The 21,756-nt window shown below is 38.9% G+C and overlaps 2 protein-coding genes and 1 long non-coding RNA gene across 3 annotated transcripts in view; 1 reads left to right on the forward strand and 2 right to left on the reverse strand.

Annotated features, from left to right (window-relative positions):
- LOC130558653 (uncharacterized) overlaps nt 1-21,756 on the forward strand; it is a 285,427-nt gene that overhangs the window by 219,573 nt on the left and 44,098 nt on the right. The gene's annotated exons all lie outside the window — the stretch shown is intronic.
- On the reverse strand, nt 248-4,318 carry LOC130557763 (uncharacterized protein K02A2.6-like). The gene is given in 1 exon segment (XM_057339782.1): nt 248-4,318. A coding segment is annotated over 1 exon segment (4,071 nt).
- LOC130558674 (uncharacterized) lies at nt 15,197-16,683 on the reverse strand. The gene is made up of 6 exons (XR_008963467.1): nt 16,490-16,683; nt 16,346-16,400; nt 16,204-16,257; nt 16,062-16,115; nt 15,925-15,979; nt 15,197-15,563 (listed from the first exon to the last, which is right to left on the reverse strand). It is a non-coding gene; the product is annotated as an uncharacterized LOC130558674 (long non-coding RNA).

Here is a 21,756-nt window from a genome sequence, read left to right on the forward strand (position 1 = left end):
GAGAACGGAATTTCTTGATGGTCTCTCTTTATTTAGGATCCATCTGGGCAGCAAACAATACACATACAAGTGCCTCTACAACGAGTTCTTCTCTGCTTTTAACAGTGATTACAACCCACCACCCAATGCATCACCTCCCCCTATTGGACAAACTCCACACTACCTTTAACATACAACATTCCTTCCCACTTAACTCAGAGGAAATTCTTCCACCCAAAAACCCTTTAATTATTAAAATACTCTAATTTTATGTCACAAAGTCTTTAAGGTATGCTGGTGGTTTCCTCTCTCTAACTGAACGTCGTAGACATCCAGAAAGTTCACTCTCAGACTCAGTTCTCTCAGTAATTGGACTCGTTTCAAGCAGCCTGGAAGAATCTGGACATTGATTTCTTTGATGTTCAATTTGTAAACTCTCAGTCTCTCTACTATCTACTGTGGGACTCCCGTCAAGTGTTGTTGAAATACTGAGAGCTTCCGGTACTCTCATATCAGTATCCACTGACACTACCCCAGTATCATAAGGTTCAACACCCTGAGCAGCTTGGAAATTTTTGGTCATCATTTCCTTTTTTTGTTGACTGAATAATTGATCAACATGACGTCGTACTACTTGGGCATTTCCTAATGCTACTTTATAGGATACTGGTCCTGTAATGTCCTGAATAACTCCTGGCACCCATTTTGGTCCATACCCAAAATTCCGAGTGTACACCATATCTCCTACTTCAAAATATCGGGACCTCACACGTTGGTCATGGTACTCCTTTTGAACTTGTTGTTTACCTTCCATTTTGCTAGTGAAGTCAGGATGGATTTTATCCAAGGTGCATCGCAATTTCCTCCCCATCATCATTTCTGCAGGTGAAAGCCCTGTTGTAGTCTGAGGAGTAATACGATAACTAAACAATGCTCTGGACACCTTTGTCTCAATAGTATTTCCTGAACTTTTCTTCATAAGTTCTTTGAACGTTTGTACTGCCAGCTCGGCTAGACCATTTGATGAGGGATGATATGGTGCAGAGGTTACATGCATTATTCCATTCCTAGACATAAATGCTTTACTCGCTTCACTCACAAAACACTGTGCATTATCAGACACCATCATTTCAGGAATGCCATGTGTACTGAAACTATTCCTGAGGCACTCAAGAGTCGTAGCTGTTGTTGCTGAAGGTACAGGATATGCCTCAATCCACTTAGAATGGGCATCAATTAAGATGAAAAACATTTTCCCCAAAACTGGACCAGCATAGTCCATATGCACTCTTCTCCAAGGCTGTCTTGGCCATTCCCACGGATGAAGTGGTGCACCTACAGGGGCTTTTCTTTGTTCTTGACACACAGTACAGTCTTTTACTCTGCCCTCAATGTCAGCATCTAAATTTGGCCACCACAGATAACTCCTGGCCAGTCCTTTCATCCTTGACATACCTGGGTGAGACTGATGTAACTGTTCCAGCAATCCCGAACGTCCTTGCTCTGGAATGACGATACGAGCTCCCCAAAGCACACACCCGTCTTGAACACTGAGTTCCTGCTGTCTCTGTTTATAAGGTGCAAATTCATTTGAATTACTGTGATCAGGCCAGCCTTTAAGAACATACTCACGCACTCTAGAGAGAACAGAATCTCTAGTAGTCCAGTGTTAGATTTGCTCTGATGTAGTCAAAGGACTAACAAGGCTGTCCACCATCAAGACATGCTCCTCTTTTATTTCTTTCTCCGAAATCACTGGAACAGGGAAACGACTAAGAGCATCAGCATTTCCATTGTCCTTACCTGCTCTGTAAGAAATTACATATTCATATGCCCCCAACATCACTGCCCATCGTATGATTCTTGGAGAGGCCATCTGGGGCACTGCTTTCAATTCATTCAATAGACTGAGTAATGGCTTATGGTCAGTACAGATCACAAATTTACGTCCATAAAGATATTTATGAAATTTCTTTACACCGAACACTACAGCTAACCCTTCTTTTTCTAGCTGGGAGTAATTTTTTTCTGCCATTGAAAGTGTGCGTGATACAAACCCAATGGGCCTCTCAGTTCCGTCGGGCATACGATGTGCCAACACAGCTCCCACACCGTAAGCTGACGCATCACAGGAAAGTATCAGGTCTTTTTTTTCATCATAGTGTACTAACACTCTGTTAGACTGAAGTAACTCTTTGGACTTCTTAAAGGCTTTTTCTTGTTCCTCTTTCCAGGACCAGTTGACCTCCTTTTTCAAAAGTCTGTGTAATGGAGCAAGCAATGTTGAAAGATTTGGCAGGAATCGGTTATAAAAATTCAACAGTCCCAGATATGCTTTCAGCTCTGATACTGAGGTCGGTGTGCGGGCATCTTGAACTGCTTGGACTTTTTCTGGCACCGGATGAATACCAGTGGCATCCACTTTATGTCCCAGGAAATTAACTTCCTTTTCCAAGAATTTACACTTTCCCCTTTTTAATCGCAAACCACACTCCTCCAGCCGTTGCAACACTTGCTCCAATATGCTTAAATGCTCCTGATCATCTCGTCCTGTCAGCAGGATATCATCCAGATAAACAGTCACCTTTGAAATACCTTTCAGGACCCCTTCCATTGTCCTCTGAAAGATTGCTGGACTGGAACTAACTCCAAAAGGTAAACGAGTATACGTAAACAATCCTTTATGGGTATTCACTGTTACATACTGCTTGGAAGTTTCATCTAAGGTAATCTGTTGATATGCATGACTCATGTCTAATTTACTATATTTTTGTCCTCCAGCCAAGACAGCAAACATATCCTCCAATCGGGGAATGGGATACTGCTCCAGGGTCGATTCTTGATTAATTGTTACTCTGTAGTCTCCACACAGTCTCACTGTTCCGTCTGGTTTTACTACTGGCACCACAGGTGCTGCCCACTCTGCAAATTTCACAGGCTCTATGATATTATCTTTAAGCAACCGCTCCAGTTCCGCTTCAACCTTTTCTCTCATAGCGAAAGACAAGGACCTTGATTTAAAGAAACGAGGCTTAGCATCACTTGGTAAATGAATCTTAGCCTTGGCTCCTCTTAATGTTCCCAGTTCATCCTTGAAAACAGTTTCCTGTTTCCTTAATATATCCTGTAACAACTCAGAGCTGTCTTTAATTTTACTCACATTTTCCCAGCTGAGTTCCAGTTCTGAGAGCCACGATCGTCCTAATAAGTTGGGCCCCGCTCCAGCCACTACCACTGCGGTGAGTTCTTTGGTCAGCCCTTTATGCTTCACTTGAACTTTTGTGGTCCCCAGAACCTTTACTGACTGTCCTGTATATGTTTTTAAACTTAAAGAACTTGTTTTTAATTCGGCCCTTTGCTTTTTAGCTTCCATTTTGGCATATTCCACCTGTGATAATACAGTCACACTACATCCAGTATCAATCTCAAATTTCACATGGCCTTCATTTACCAACAAAGTCTGTGTGATAGGCGGTACATGGGGCTGTGGTGTCTCTATACTATACATAGTGAAAACTTCTTCAGGCTCGTCCTCCTCTTGAAGGTAATTTGTCCTCTTTGATTGTTGTCCTCTCCCCCATTTCCATGCTTGCCTGTTTCTATCACTACCAGTTTCTTGGGGTTTCATCCGACACACTCTTTTCACATGCCCTATTTTTCCACACTGGTAACACTTTTCTTTGGAAAATCTACAGTCTTTTGGTCCATGGTTATTACCACCACATCGATAACACAATCCTGTAACACTCGACTTACTTTGTTCACCTGTATCCAATTTAAAGACAGTGGTACTAAGTCGACTTCCTTTATCTTTGTGCATATCAGCCATATCCTTGTTAGCAGCTTCAATAGCCTGAGCTTTTCTTAGCGCCGTTTCAAACGTCAATCCATCCTCAGCCAACAATCTCCGTTGTATGCCATCATCATTAACACCACAAACTAATCTGTCTCTCAGCATAACTGTAAGTGTGTCTCCAAAATTACAATCTTGTGCCAGCTTTCTCAGTTCAGCCACATATTCCACTATGGTTTCATCAGGGTGTCTATTACGTGAATTAAATTTCCACCTTTGCACTATTTCACTGGGCTTCGGATTAAAGTGATTTTTCAGCAAACTCACCAGTTCCTCATAACTCTTTGCTCCTGGTTTTTCAGGACTCAATAAATTCCTCATCAATGTATATGTTTGCGCTCCCACACCGCTTAATAATATGGCTCGTTTTTTCTCTGGTTCATCCACATCATTTGCCACGAAGAAATGGTTCAATATTTCACAGTACTCTTCACATGATTGTAATTTATTATCAAATGGTGTTACGGATCCCACCATGCCAGCCATTGTTCTGTTCAATCAATCAGGACGTCAGGTGGTAGCTATTACTTTCTTCAGCTTATCCCACCTCGTCGCCATATGTTGTATCTCCAATACAATTGAATAACTCCAAGAGAACGGAATTTCTTGATGGTCTCTCTTTATTTAGGATCCATCTGGGCAGCAAACAATACACATACAAGCGCCTCTACAACGAGTTCTTCTCTGCTTTTAACAGTGATTACAACCCCCCACCCAATGCATCACTTCCCCCTATTGGACAAACTCCACACTCCCTCTAACATACAACACAGGCCCTGTCCCAAATGACACACTCCGGTCTTGTGGACCTCCTCTGAGTCCACACTTGATGACGTCAAGAAGTGCAGACCTATAGGGCACTAGGCACGAGTCCACAAGGGTACATGGGAGTGCATTTTGGGCCAGACTTGAGGACATCACGCCGGAAAGAGCAAGCGGTGCTTTCTAATCTCTCTCACGGTACTTTGTTGTCATTCGCTGATCAGTCTGCGCAGCGCCGCGTGAAGTCGGCCACTTGTTGTCCCATTGTTGTTATTTGGGAGAATTGGGACAGGAGCTGCCGGTTTTTGTTGTTCTGTATTTCATATGTTGATATGCCACCCGATGTTTGTAATGCATTCATTTGTCGTGACGTAAATGCAACTGCTTATGTATATGTATTTATTTGTATACACTATACTTAATGTGCATAATGGGTTCTTAATATGCATATATGTTGTTATTTAATATTTCTCTATAATACAGAATCTGTGTTGTTCAGCTTTACAGAGTCCAGAGACAACTAGATATAAATCTACAACAAAACATGGCTTATTACCTTAAGTAAGAAAATGCACTCCATTAAAAGTTTTTATTCTTGCATAGTTGGCTTAATAGAAAATAAATAAGCAATAATACGAATAAGTAACTAATTAAAAAAAATGAATTTTATCAAAACATACATTTAAAAATGTATCTGTCATGTTGACGTATATATATTTATTTATTTATTTATCAATAGGGTAAATTACAATATGTAATAGTACAAATTGCACAATGCAAATAACCAAAACAAAAAACACATCAGTTATACATCTAAAACATTAAGAATTTATCCAGTAGCCGAGATGTCTTAACAGCTTTGCTATTGTTGCGTAATAATATTAAAGAATCAACAAATTCTTTATATCTGTGGAAAACAATCTACATTTGGTACAATTAACAAAAATTTTGCTTTATGTATATGGTATTTTCCAAGTAGAATAAGAATTTTAAGAATATTATCTATTTCCAAAGAACCAGGTCATGCACCTTAAGTCCAAAAACAAGACCATTTTGTCAGTTATATTATGTCACTTATAAAATGTCTTAAAAATCAACAAAGAGATATGTTAGGTATATGTCTGACATCCACGACACTCCTCCCATCCGTTCTGTGATTGGGCGTTCGCAAGGATTCCTGGGTAGGGACTTCAGTGGAGTCTGTCGGTACACGATCCGGGATGCCTGCACGATCCGTTCTGCGCATGCGCATAATGACGTAGTAAACAAAGTCACGGTTTCCCTGCACTATTGGTACCAAGCATGCGATGAAACACTTGACGGCCAGACGGCACAACTGGCGGCATATTTTTGTAGGCTACATTGTGTTTTTCATTTAACAGTTCATGGCGGGTCTATTTTGATGTTTTAAAATGTAGCTTACGCTATGCATTACGATGTGTTTACGTGGTTGCCAATCCAAAATAATCAGAATCAGAATCAGAATCAGAAGAGCTTTATTGCCAAGTGTGCTTGCACACACAAGGAATTTTCTTTGGTGTTGGAAGCTTCTAGTACAGACATTCAACACAATGACAATACAATATAATACGATTTACAGTCTAAAAGATTCTAAATTGTGCATATATAAAATAAAGACTATTTTACAGAAAATGGGGGATAAAGGAGTTGTTACATGAACATACACGATTTTGGTTACATGTGGAATAAAGTCTGAGTCTTGAGAGTCTGTCACTGCAAACCTTCAGTTTCCTCCATACTCCCCTTTGCGATTCATTGCTGCATGGCATTAGGCCTACTTAACTTGCTGTGTTTCGATCTGAGGTCAGTAGTATTGTCAAAGACGGTTTTTATTAAAAGCTGCTAATATTAGTTAACTTTAAATCGACTCATTTTGTATTAGTATGGGTCTATACTGCATATAGGCTAATATATCTATCTATATAATCTAAATGAGGAATAATCCCTTCAATGGTGTTTACAGAACACAATAAGGAACATAATATGCATTTCTGCCTAGACTATCTGCACTTACATGAAGAAAAAAATACAAACAAGTCTGGGGAAACGTTACAGAGTATTTCAACGCATAGTGTGCACACAGAAGTGACATGAGACCAGAGGTGGACAGTAGTGAAAGTCGCGGTACAAAGGTACTCAAGCGTGGAACAGATCGTGCAGTGTCGTCGCTAAACAGAATTATCTACTACGTCATTATGCGCATGCGCGGACGGATCGTGCAGGCATCCCGGATCGTGTACCGACAGAGTCTGCGTCAATGCGGGCTTCACCGAAGACCGTGTCGAGGGCACAAAGGAGGCGCTCGCGAGCAGACTTATGAGCGCTAGAAAGACAAGTGGTACACCCTACGGACTCGTAGACTTGGCGAGAACGCGCAATTTAAGTCCACGAGACCGCAAGTCCACATGAAGTGCGCCATTAGGGACAGGGCCGCAGACTCAGCTGAAGTCCCCTACACAGGAATCCTTGAGCGCCCAATCACAGAACGGATGGGAGGAGTGTCTGTCAGACAATACGTAAACATGACGGATACATTTTTAAATGTATGTTTTGATAAAATTCTAAATTAATTTATTAATTGGTTACTTATTCACGTTATTGCTGATTTATTTTCGATTAAGCCAGCTATTCAAGAATAAAAACTTTTAATGCAGTGCATTTTCTTACGTAAGGTAATAAGCCATATTTTGTTGTAGATTTATATTTAGTTGTCTCTGTAAAGCTGAACAACACAGCTTCTGTATTATAGAGAAATATTAAATAACGACAACAACATATATGCATATTAAGAAGTGTATACAGAAGAATATTGTATACAAATAAATAAATATACATAAGCAGTTGCATTTCATGACAAATGAGTGCATTACAAACATTACTATCTATTGCATAATGCTCGGGTGGCATATCAACATATGAAATACAGAACAATAAAAACCTGCAGCTCCAGTCACAAATAACAACAATGGGACAACAAGTGTGGTCGACTTCACGCGGCGCTGCGCAGACTGTTCAGCGAATGACAACAAAGTACCGCGAGAGTGATTAGAAAGCACCGCTTGCTCTTTCCGGTGTGATGACCTCAAGTCTGTCCCGAAATGCACTCCCATGTACCCTTGTGGACTCGTGCCTAGTGCCCTGTAGGTCTGCACTTCCTGACGTCACCAAGTGTGGACTCGGAGGAGGTCCACAAGACCGGAGTGCGCCGTTTGGGACAGTGCCAATGAACATGCCCCACGTCTGATGCTTTAGACTTCCGGTTCGCCACTTGATCTCATTAGTTAGGCATTACCAAGTTTGCTTAAAAGCTTTTAAACGGACTTTATAAAACGGACGTTTTTGACCTAGACCGTAAAAAACAACTTTGTTTCTCACCATAAGAAGTTGGACAGCGACATCTACTGGGATGATGACATTTGATATCTTATGTATGTAGACGGCCAAGGCCTTTACATTTATAAAAACACTTTACCCAGCGTTAACATTGGAATAATTCTTTGCCATAACCATCAACAGTTCACATTTCTAACGCGGATGTTGCTGAGTTCAGTGTTCTTAAAAGGAGTCATAATCTAACAGGAAGATTTTGATACCCACACCAGATATGTCTTCACCACAAAATTTCAAATGCTATTAGATTATTAATGATAATCTTAAACTATAATTTATTTTATTATTAAGTTTATTTATTTTATTTAGCCTTGTTGTGCAAGCTCTCTGGAGCTTGTGCAGAGGCAGCAGCTTTTGCCAGAGGGGAACTGGAATCCCCTGGTTGGGCCTGGGTTCTCCTGAGGTTTTTTTTCTCGATTAGAGTTTTGGGTTCCTCGCCACCGTTTGCATACTGTTTTTGCACTATCTGCCTGACCGGGGGGGCTGCTTTAGAATCTTAAAGTTTTACTTAATTAATATTGCATATAGGAATTTATTATCTGTTATATTTGACCTGTGCTTCTCTCTCCTTTATCCTAAATGTGTGCTCTCACTGAGCGTGTGTGTGTGTGCGTACTTGTCTGTGTACGTACGTGTGTGTGTGTGTGTTGTGTGTGTGTGCGTGCGCATCCGTGTGTGTGTGTGTGTCTCTATGTCTATGTGTGTTAGTACGTGTGCATATTGTGTGTGTGGAGTGTTTTGTATGTGGGTATGTCTGTCTTCTGTGTTTTCAACCTTTTCTTGTTTTTGCAAGTACAACTTTAATTATTTTGCTTATAGTCAATATGTCTCATGTACAGCTGCTTTGTAACAATGAAAATTGTAAAAGCGCTATATAAATAAAGTTGAGATATAAATAAACCTGATCACATCGCGTTGGATCTTTTATAAAATAACGCAGTATTGAAGACATCTGGATGCTTCAGTGTGGCTCGTTCTGGTATGTCATGTAGCGATACAGCTGCTGTGTTGTTAAACGTGCATTTATTTATGGAGCAATAATGCTGACTTGGCCAAACATACACTTAAATACATATTGCATACAAAATATGTATGCGTGTTTTCGTCTTTGGCACTCGTTTGTACGGTCCGCCAGCCTTATGTTTGCTGGGGTGTTTTGACAATTCAGAGACACCGTACAAACGAGTGCCAAAGACGAAAACACGCATACATATTTTGTATGCAATATGTATTTAAGTGTATGTTTGGCCAGCGGGAACCACCTGCGGGGCCACCGGCTTTTTGCTCATCGTTTTTCCAGTGGTCCACCGGCGGAAATATGGCAGCTGCCATATTTCCACCGCTGGTTTATCATTAATGTTTGCTGGCAGCCCACTGTCGGTCCGCGGTTTATAATCGTTAAATCACGCTAACCAAAATGTCATTCAACAATATTTTAACAGATTAAATACACAAATGCATTACATTTATCAGACCAACACACAAATACAGTATTTGTACCCGTATGGAATCCATGTCTTTTTACAGCATTTGCAGTAAGACCAAACAAAATCTACAATGATTGATTGTTGTAGCAAAACCACAATAACTATGACATTACTACAACATATAGAAAACCTATACAGACTTTCACAATGGTTTCAAAAGCATCAGAACAAACCTTGATTTGAAAAAAAATATGATTACATGGTTGCAGTGTTACTATAGTAAAACCCAGGATAGCTGTCGTAAGGGTATAGAGCTTAACAATGCATACAATTTCAAAGCAGCTTAAAAATGCATGTTCCAATGTTACAATCAAAAAATATATCCTTTAATCAGCCAGAGGTGGCTGTGACTCACTGAGAAACAACAAATTGTGGGAAATATTATTCAGAATATGAGTATGAAGTAATTACTATATAATCAATAAGTGAATTTCATTAATAATCATTGCATTGTGTTTGTTTAAATGTGTTTGCTGTGTTGCTCAGTGAAAAGTTCTGTCAAGCATTAGACTGTTTGTAAAACAGGAAACTGGCTTAACCGCAGGAGAGGAACTTACTGTGTGTACGTGCAGAATCATCACAGCTCGTTTTGACGAGTCTAACCAACTAACACACACACAGAGTTATGAATTAATCCATTGCATATGTTTTAAGTATAATCATGAGTTTTGATGTGTTTTATTGAACCATAGGATTAAGAAGCAACGCTGCATAATCAAAGTATTAGATGATTGAGTGTTTTTTACTGAAAGTATTTTGACATGTTGTCTTGCGATATGAAACTGTCTCGAGAGGGCACTTCCTCAAATTAGCGAAGAGAAGTGTTGTAAGAACATGTTTTACAGAAACGGGTGAAGGAGAGACGGAGTCAGGAGGACGTGGTGTATAAAGATTGGCTAATAGAAGCGGCGCCCCACACTAAAGGGAGGGAACACCCCCTGAAGATAGAACGACGTCACATACTGTATAAATATGCATGTCAGGAAATGATCTGGGTTGTTGTTGTTGGCTTTTTGGAGGTCGTCTGACAACCCAAAGCTTTGTTACAGCTTTTCACATCTGATAATAAAACCTTATATTACTTTTGAGCAAATTGTCTCTTCAAATTTCTGAACATGCAGGACTGCCTTAAAAGTCCAACAAAAGTGATGTTCATATCACAATAGCTCTAAGACAATACAAGTCATGTGTTTAAAGTAATGTTCAGTTAAACAGGCAATATTATTATAGGTTAAGTTTGCAGATTTTCAACCCATATCCGGCAATTTTTTTGCCTAACTAAAAAAATAAGGGTAAACATTGGCCATTTACATATACGGCCATTACTGTAACAATACAACGTGGATTGTCAATCAGCAAACTTACACTTTCATAGGCAGTGTAATCAGGCAGTGATTACAATATTTGGCAGGTTTTTTGCCTTTATTTCTACAGTATAGTATGAGAGAGGACAGGAAGCGAAGTGGGAGAGAGAAGGGGGTGGCGTCGGGAAAGTACCACGAGCCATGAATCGAACTCGGTTCGTCCAGAGCACAACCACTCCATGTGTCGGAGCACTGAAGTCTTCAAATCATCTGAAGTCTTTGTGAGTGTTGGCATCATCTGAAGTCTTCACAAGTGATGCTGTATCCAATCTGGAGCTGCCGTAATCTTAAAGCGTAAACCCTGACAGATTGAAACAGGAAAGCAAAAGGAGAAAGATTAGCACTGCTGCTGTTCATAATATTATTTTAAGCAAAAGATGATCATGTTCACTTTTTACTATTTCATTTAATGAAGAACAAGGTTACAAGATGTGTTATGGGAATGCTTAACTAAATCTGAAAATTCTCTAGCTCCATTAATGGACTCTGATATCCTGGATACTACCAACAGTCCAGAGCTTGTGACTTATCTTATTTTGGAATTGTCTTGTTTAATAGCATCAGGTTTTTTCTAGGTCCCTTGGTAAATTTGTCATCATAATTTGAAGAACTGGATAGTCTCTATGGAACAAACTACCTATGCAATAGTATCATTTAAGTGGGAGGAACAAGCAATCATAAGTTACACTGCCATTCAAAGGGTTCAGACTTTTTTATTTCTCTCATTATATGAATATATTGTAAACTGTACTTTATTGTAAACTGAATTTTCAACATCATTACGCCAAAGTTCAGTGTCACATGATCCAAGTGACAATTTTGTTGCTCAAGACACTGAAGACTGGAGTAATGATGTTGAAAATTCATACTTGCGTCACAGAAATAAATTACACTTTACTATATATATATTCAAAAAGAAAACAGCTCGTTTATATTGTGGTTAATTAACAGTATTTCTGTTTATATTGTATTTTTTGCCAAATAAATATCAACATAAATAACAATACCTAGCAAAACATAAAAAGGAAATAAAAATATACACTACTGTTAAAAAGTTTAAGGCTATAACTTTAAGGTTTTCGTTACTTGTACGTAAGGTTACTCGTAGCACCTTGGAGATGTTTTCTGACAGGAGGTCTACTCCACTTCTACTGCACATCCATCAGCATGGAAAAATCTACAAACATAACATTGAATGTTAAGGAATGACAATAGTTAACTGGGTTTGCAGGTACTCAACTCAACTTTATTTATATAGCGCTTTTTACAATTTTCATTGTTTACAAAAAAGCTGTACATGAGACATATTGACTATAAGCAAAACAATTAAAGTTATACCTCTAAAAACAAGAAAAAGGTGAAAACACAGAAGACAGACATACCCACATATAAAACACTCCACACACACAATATGCACACGTACTAACACACATAGACACAGACACGCACGCACGCACAGTGAAAGCACACATTTAAGGTTGTGGGATCGAACACACAACCTTGCATTGTTAATGCAATGCTCTTACCACTGAGCTACAGGAAAGCTTTTATGCCTCGTTTCCACTGAGCAGTACGGTTCGGTACAGTACAGTACGGTACGCTTCGTTACGGGTAACCATTATCAGGCTTGCGTTTCCACTGACAACAGGTAGGCTTGGTGTACGCCGGAAAGTAGCGATCGACGTCATTCTCACGCAACAAAGCAATCTGTAATGACAATGGTGCTTCCTGTGTTGTCGTTCCCCCAAAGAGTATAGATACCAAGAGGCGCAACTTTGAGAGAAAACAGCGCAGCTGCCATTTTGGGGTGAAAATGCTTGATATCTGACAAGGTTTCTAGCGAGCCAAGGCTTTTGTCGTCATGTATTATCATCATTCAGGTTGAATTTCACCTTTAATGTTTTATTTTTTAAACAAAGCAGCTGATATTGCCATCGCCACAGCAGAAATCAGAGTCACTTTCACCCATAAATGGCGGAAACGCAGGGCGCAGGTGTCGCAATGGAACGTTCTATTGAGTTTCGCCTCTTGGTATCTATACTCTTTGGTTCCCCTTGTAGCACGCGCAAGTGATGATTCTCTGTAAACCAATCAGCGTTCTGCAGTGAGACTAGCTCCACCCATTAGGTTCCGGTACTATTGGTACTACTGTGCTAGGTACCCTTACGAAAGGGTCCCAAAAAAAGTGGTACGGTACGGTTCGCTATTTTGGTAACATTCACAGTGGAAACTGAAAAAATTGCGTACCGTAGTGAACCGTACTGAACTGCACCACTCAGTGGAAACGAGGCATTAGTGTAAATGTAGCTTATGTGAGCTTATATCATTAAAACAGAGTAACAAATTGTTGTTTTGCCCTACCTTTTTATAGTTCTAGTACAATTCTGTGGTGCTAATTATTGTGGTAATATTTATTTTCATGTAGCATCAATTTTTTAGTGTACATTTAGCTGAAGTAAATTTTGAGCTTATATCATTAAAGGAGTCATATTGCATGGCTAAAACGAATATTATTGTTTGTTTTAGATGTAACGCAATGTGTATACACCATTTAAAGTTTAAAAAACGTTGTATTTTCCACATACCCTGCATGTTTGTATCTCCTCTTTGCCCCGCCTCTCTGAAACGTGCTGATTTTTTACAAAGCTCATCGCTCTGAAAAGCGAGGTGTGCTATGATTGGCCAGTTCACCAGTGCGTAGTGATTGGTCAAATACTGCAAGCATTTCATGGAAATGTAATGCCTCTTACCATATTCTGAAAATCAGGTTCGACCCTTCGCTAAGCCCCGCCCTCCTTAGTTACAGTTGCTACGCCTGTCAAGCTTTCACGCCCGGCAAGTGTATTACAGTATGTATGCACCGGTGTCAGACATTCCCAAGGAGATAATTAGTAATTTTTGGCGAACATGTGAAATATCTGAGAGAGCAAGACAAAAGGGACTGCAGTGTGCATTTGAGGGATATATCCACGACATAATATGCAACCTATTAGAAAATAATTTAATCAAAATTGAAGCTAAAGCCTATGAATGATAACATTCTCCCGCTTATATTTTTAGTAGCGCGCCAGGCTACTGCTCACACGTCGTGGGTCTAATCTACGTCTTGGACCTGACAAGAGCCAGAGATGCTGAGCTGAGCCATACATCATCAACAACACAAACAAATTTCCGTCTTGCCTTTACTCATCTTATTTTACGTTCAAATATATGCATGCATTATGAACAAAGAATCATCATTATTTCCAAGCAATGATGTGCTGAGTTAGCTAGCTAGCTAGTGTGCTCTTACCTTGGAGCAAACAGGTGTTTTTGTTAATCCTGTCGACCTTTAGTGGGACATTCTAAAACGCTTAACGTGAAAAACGCTTAACGTAGCTTAACGTACCTAAACAGCGATAAAGGAAAACCAAGTTTCTGTCCAATTTTACGTCTAATAAACACATGCTGCTGTCAAAAGAACGAGCTCTTGGTCCTCGGATAAAGTGAATATCACGTTAAGCGTTCTCACCATAGAAGTCCATTTTAAAAGAAAACAGCTTAACGTGGCTTAGACAAATTTCTGTCATTTTAGTTGTAATTAATACTTCAAAAGCCACCGTGCATTGTGTTGAAAAGTGCCGTAGCCTACTCTTTATGCCCTGTCTGAAACCAATATTAAGAAATGAGGCTGAAAGGCAATAAAGTTGCTTACTCCTGGCTTCAGTGTTGTTACATCGAGCTGAATAGCCCGTGGAGCAAACTAGAACAAAACAGTACAAATGTTTCTAAAGGACCAACAGCTCATTCTTTTGACAGCAGAAATTCTTTTGCAGTTTAATGCAAGGAAGGTTTTCCCAGAAATTTGGTTTTCCTTGATCGCTGTTTAGGTACACTGTTAAAAAAAAATCTGTAAAAAAATGGTAACAAGTCTGGCAGCAGAGTTTCCAGACATTTTCCGTAAAATTAAGTTTCACAAAATTACATGAAATGAACTGTAAAAATACAGAGCCAATTTTACGGTCAAAATTGGTTAAATTACAGTACAGCACTGTTGATAATTGCTCATTAAACTGTGTAAAAACTGATAAATTATATCAAAATACATTAAAAAGCAACTTCTTTTCAGGGTAATCTCTGTAAATTTAGAAATTTTTAAGTAATTTTATTAAGCTTCTCTGTCAATCTACAAAGGAATTTACTTAAAAAAACATTTTAAATGTATAATAACTAAGAAACTACTAATAAAAACCAAATGTCTGTACATTTACCAGTTATAATAAAGATATATATTATTAAAATACACCAAATGTAGCTACATTTAAAACCTACAATACTGTTAATTAAAAGTAATTAGCAGTTATTTGAATCTATCAGGTCACAGGCCTACAATAATTTCCTGTTAAATTCTTTACATGTAAAATAAATACGCAATATTAAAAAACAGTACTTTATTTTGTACCTTCAATGAAACAGAAAAAGACATTCTGGGGAAATGCAAAAATATTTATTTTTTAAAATGTTCATCTGACAGTGGGAATACAAGCGGAGTATATCAGATTCAGAACATAGCTCTGTACATGCAAGGTATTCGTTACACATCTAGACATTATTTGAGCAACTTGAGTCATATAGATTACTTATGCTACCTATAGGTGACTTAGATTGTCAGAGTTTTGGTCCCGCTCACTGTCATTATATGCCTTCTAAAAATCCTGAAGTTATCTGCTGAAGAAAGAAAAACATACATCTTAGATGGCATCAGGTAAACCTATTTTTCAGATATCAACGGTCGCAGCAAAATACTTAGACTGACTGCAAATCTCTATGTACATTATACACTATATTCAGTTTACTTTCTTATAGCAAAACCTCCCAAGAGTTACTTTTGCAGTAACACATCTTGCACAGTCACAGTGGACCCACAAGGACAACACAAATTATTAATAATGAATATTATAGGAAAATGATACCGTGTAGATCAAATTTAATTTATTGCCACTGTCAAAGCAATCCTATGGAATCAAATTACTTGTCTGTCTTTGGCAATGTAGATTTTAGATTATAAACAGTCCAATCTTTTCCATACCTGGATTGTTATGGTCACCTGCGGTAGATTAGCACAAGCAGTCGATCCACAGAACCTGAAAATATTTAAATACATTGTATTACGTTCACACATACAAAGTAGATTTTAGATTATAAACAGTCCAGTTTTTTCCATACCTGGATTGTCATGGTCATCTGCTGTAGATTATCACAAGCATTAGTTCACAGAACCTGAAAATAAAATATTTAAAATAAATTGTATTACGTTCACACGTACAAGGTAGATTTTAGATTATAAACAGTCCAATATTTTCCATACCCGGATTGTCATGGTCACCTGCGGTAGATTAGCAAAAGCAGTAGTTCACAGTACCTGAAAATAAAATATTTAAAATAAATTGTATTGCGTTCACACGTACAATGTAGATTTTAGATTATAAACAGTCCAATCTTTTCCATACCTGGATTGTCATGGTCACCTGCGGTAGATTATCACAAGCATTAGATCCCCAGAACCTGAAAATAAAATATTTAAAATAAATTTGTATTACATTCACACGTACAAGGTAGATTTTAGATTATAAACAGTCCAATTGTTTCCATACCTGGATTGTCATGGTCATCTGCTGTAGATTATCACAAGCATTAGATCCCTAGAGCCTGAAAATAAAATATTAAAAATAAATTGTTTGTATTAACATTTACACATACAAAGCACAAGTTCCACAGATAGACATACAAAACATCAACAAGAAAATTAAGATATAACGTTAGAGTATTGCTATGAAATTAAAACAAAATGTATAGGGAAAACATTAGATCATACACTGCAAAAAGTGCCATTCTTACTAAGCAGCAGTTTTGTCTTGTTCTTATTAAAAATATCTAAAACTTCTTAAATCGATATACAATTACTTGACAAGAAAAGTGACCTAAGGTATTTAGGCTCGGTTTCACAGACAAGGTTTAAGACTAGTTCCAGACTAAAATGAATTTTGAGCTGTTTTAACTGAATTTTTTAAAATATATCAGTGCCATTGTTTTGTTTTAAGATGCACATCAGTAATGTTTTTTCTGTTGCATTTTAATAAAAGCAACTTAAATAGCCTAATTTAACTAAGGCATAATCCTGGCTAAAGCCTGGCTCAGACTACAGGATTCTCGGCCAGAATTTACCCCGATTTCCCCTCCCGAGAATCTTTGAAAAAATCGGGTCCAGAACCTCGATCGGGTCCGAGGTTCGGCCCAGATTATCACGTAATGTGAGGCGTTCACAGATCGAATCTTACACCTCCCGATCTGCTCCGAGAGAAATCGGGGCCGCCCCGATCATATCAAACATGTTTGATATTTAGGATTTTTAATCGGGGTGATGACGTTGGTACTTTCGCAACAGCCAATGAGAGACACATCTGCAAGGTGACGGAGGTGACTGACAGACCTTCAAAAATGTTGACCGCGAAAGCTCCTGCAAGGGTACGTTGGACAGCCAAGATGGAGGAACAATTTGTGGAGTTGTGGCAACAGCACGATTGTCTATATAATGTTTCCTCGAAAACATACCACAACTGCACAGATAAAGAAAAGAGCTGGGGAGAAGTCGCGTCAGTTTTAAATGTACCGGGTAAGTTAACTGCTAACGTTACCGTGCTAGCTTGGAAATGTAAACAATAAAGCTGTTGAAACGTGAGGTATCAGTTTGGTCTATCACAAGATACACTGCCTCACTGCTTTCTTAAAAATGTTTTGTAGTTGTGAGGAGATTTTGTTGTTTGTTAATTGTGTTGTGTTGTTAATGATTAACGCTGCCGTCGCTTTTGTAACGTAGTCGTCCTACTACGTAGCTACGCCGAGGCAAGAAGTAAATTGTTTCATTACATGTGAAGTTATTTTAGTAATATTAGTAGTACTGTATATTTTTTTTTAGTGGAGGAGGTGAAGATAAGAGCAACAACACTGAGGACCCAATTTACAAAACTTCTTAAACCCAAACCAAGTGGGAGTGGGGAGAAAGGTCTTACTCAGAAGCAGAGCTGGCTGCTAAGAAACTTGGAGTTTCTCAAGAAACATGTTCTCCAACGCCCCAGCGAAACCAGTGTAAGCACAACAGTATTACTATGAAATATAGTGAAATGCAAACGCATGTACATCCCACTGACAGAACTATTTTACAGCTTGATCAGTCTGTTAAAGACATAATCGAAAGCCAGGCGATGGATGACCCTCTCAGTGATGAAGATATTCTGGACACATCAGAAGCACCAGGTAAATATCACAATTGGGGATGTGCAAGACTCAAAAATAGTGATACAATGATGACTGTTGACTTGTCTTGTACTCATTTAAAGGCAGGGTGTCAAATTTCCGAAGTACACCTGTTTAGACAAAGTCAGGCCGAGTACCAAAACAACCTAGTAGGCAATCAGCAGTAAGGTGAACAATGCACAGGACGGACATTAGTCGAGCCGAGCGCTGACGAAAGCGAAACATGGGGGTAGGGGTGTATCTGTTTTGGTGATATGAACATCAACAACGGGCCAAAGGCTAAGAAAAATCAGACACCCTACCTTTAAAGCCTGCACAAATTTAGGGATAATGGCTTTTCATGCGTTTCAAATGGTTTGGGTCGTATTCTAGGACTGTTTATACACTTATACATCACTCATAGGGGTGTTGGACAACCCCAAATTCCTTAACAGCTTAAATGTGCTTCATATGATATGGTCAGTTCATATTATAGAAATCTGCATTTTTAAGCTGAATAGATGGCTCCTGGATCTTGTAAGAATCAGTGTGCGGTGCGCACACATGATGAAGCAATTTCACTTATGTGGATATGATCAAAATGTAGTTAAGGGATAGTTAAAAATAATAATAATTTACTCACCCCCTTTCAAACCTCAACTTATTTTTTACTCAAGAACACAAATGAATGAATTCTGATGCAGAATTGGGATGTTATACAAAAACTTAGTTCAACATTGACTGTAGATCTTTTAAAAATAATCATGTCACTTGAATAATAATAAATTTGTATTTTTGTAGGACCACATTCCTCCACCACACAAGGTGATGAAGACCATGCCTCTCCTTTTCTCAAAGCCAGACATGGACTAAAGCGCCACAAAGGAGATCCAGATGCTATTGAGCAACAAAAGTTTAAATTGTTAGAAAAGAGTCTGCCTCAGTTCTTACAGCTCCAGATCCATACAGTTCTTTCGGAAATCAGGTTGCTGTGGAACTTGGATTAATTAAAAATAAAAGCATACAAACCAAGGTAAAAAGGCAAATAATGAATGCTTTGTTTGAGGGCCAGGAGGCTTACCAGTCCATCCAATCACCATCCTCACACATGCCACCATCCACATACTCATCTCTCACACCTACACACATATCCCCATCACTCTCTGTATATGCACAGTCACAACCTCACCACTACTATCAGCACCTTCCTCCTCAGGGCCCTGTTCAGCCTCAAAATTATTTAAGCACTCTACGACTTGGAGGAGTAGTTATAGTAACAGCAAAACTGTTAATATTGTTAATTTGTTGCTTCATTGTTAAGCTTATTATAATTGTTTAAATTAATGTTGGTTTTAAAATATTGTATCTATATATTTAAATTGTATTTATTACATATTTATTATTGTAGTGCGGAACACTCTAAACCTATTGGCGAGAATGCCAAAGGCATTTTCTACAACTCTGCGTGCCCGTGAAAGGCGGTAGTTGAAGATCCTCTGGCTGTGGTCCAGCTGCCTGAAGGGGTAGGGTTTCATCAGATCGGTTCTGAGAGGGTACGCCTCATCACCCACAAACAAAGAGGGTAGCACAACATCAAAACTGGTAAGCCTTTCTGGAGGAGGAACATTTAGAAGTCCCTGGTCTAATGCTGTCTTCAGGTCAGAATGGGCAAAGAGCCCAGCATCTGAGACCCTGCCTTGAGTACAAACACTAATATAAAGGAACTTATAATTTGCATCTACAACTGCCATCATAAGAACTGAAAATCTGCAGGGCTCTAGACTAACTTTTTGCACTGGTTGCACTGGTGCGCCTAACTTTTTTTCTTAGGTGCACCAGCACAAAAGTTAGGTGCACCCAAATTTTCGACCGCATCACATTTAACACTGCAGTTTTACCAGTTCTTTTTTAAAAAAAATCACTGTCCATATAGGCAAAATTGACTTGTAAATGATTAACTAACAATCTGGTCAACATAAAGTTCTTTATTTGAAGCACAATTCTACAAGAAAGGTAACTTACTGAAAAAGTGTTGGTGCTTAAAGTGCTTCACTGAACTGAAACTTAAAACATTTCAAGATAAATGGACCAGGGCTTGACATAACCTGGGAGGTTGATGGCTCCGTGTCAGAGCATTGCTTATGATTTTCGGATGGATCAGGCCTTAACTTAACATTATTCACGAAAAAGTTGTCAATCGTTCTTTTCATCTTCTCTCATCATCCGCGCTACATCCACTGTTTAACTGACGGGCCTATAGGCTCCTCACCTCTCTCTGTCTGACTGCAGCACACGCATTTTCACACGTACACACCAGAGGTTGCGCTAGACTTTTTTATTGTCCGTCATTTTGACTGACAGGCTCGTAAAAAATCCGTCATAATCTATTGTTACCCGTCACTATGGTGCAAGGTGGCGTTAGGTGATAATTAGTATGTTCGTGACGTCATCACGCTGTACTTGTGTCTCGGAACTTGTTGTATTTTAATACAACTGAATGCCCAATAAAGCCGTTGTTGTTTATATTCATCTATATATTTCATGTTTTAATGTTTATGTTCATATGTGATTCGATATGGGAAAACCCAACACATGGTGCAAATTTATATATTACAGTTTTTGATACCAAGCCCTTTCCAAATCAGTTTTTATTTTGCTCATTGTATGTATGTAACAAAAGTTATGGCTGAGGTCGGCTGAAGCGCTAGGATTTTCAGGAACGGAATTTGGAGAAAAACGGGTTTAAAGTTAAGTGATGAAAATAAAAGCACAACAGTCCAGTATCACAAGTAAAAGTCACTTTACAGTGGTAAAAGACTTAATAACAATTTAATAAAAAACATTTCCTAGTGTTGCAGTCTATAAAAATACTGTACAAAACCGTTTGAATAAAACAAAAGTAAGGAAAATGGTGCAGGGCACACTTAAAGAACGAGAGCTCTGCCGTTATCACTACACAAGGAAACTAGCAAACATTACGGTCAACAACTAATAAGCAGTGAAGCAAGTTTTACCTAGTTTATCATGTGCATAGTGTCTGGACTTTTGATCATCCCTTGTATGTTTTGCGATCGCGGTCCGGCTCGCATGAGCAGCGATAACTCCCGGTGCTGCAGACGGGGAGCTCCGCCATCTCACGAAAACATTGTATGAAAAAAACTTTGCATGCCGTAGTTTACACAGGACTGGCGGGAAATGTGCATTGATTCATTCTTCGTGTTATGTAGTTTACTTTGATAGGTGAACTGTCTTTCCCGCGTCTCAGCGCGACATCCGACGGGTTTTCTCAGATCGCATCACATATGTCTAGTCAGTAACAATGACATGTGAAAACACGCACGTCCCTTCGCGAGCATATCACACTCTAATGAAGGGAAACGGGGAGTTACAAATTGTTCTCATTGCAATCCGTCAAAATAGCTGACGGACGGACGGCCTTCAGATTTTTCCGTCACTGGTAAACATTTTTTGTCAATGACAGAGAATTTTCGGTTAACACGACCTCTGGTACACACACATACAGGAAAATCTGGACCACGGCCAATCAGAGGGGGGTCCGCCCTTCACTATCTCTGATTGGTTTAGACCACGATATGGGCCTAATGTGTGTCTGTTGTTGAATCACAGG

This window comes from Triplophysa rosa, linkage group LG8 (genome assembly GCF_024868665.1).
Source record: "Triplophysa rosa linkage group LG8, Trosa_1v2, whole genome shotgun sequence".
Taxonomy (NCBI): domain Eukaryota; kingdom Metazoa; phylum Chordata; class Actinopteri; order Cypriniformes; family Nemacheilidae; genus Triplophysa; species Triplophysa rosa.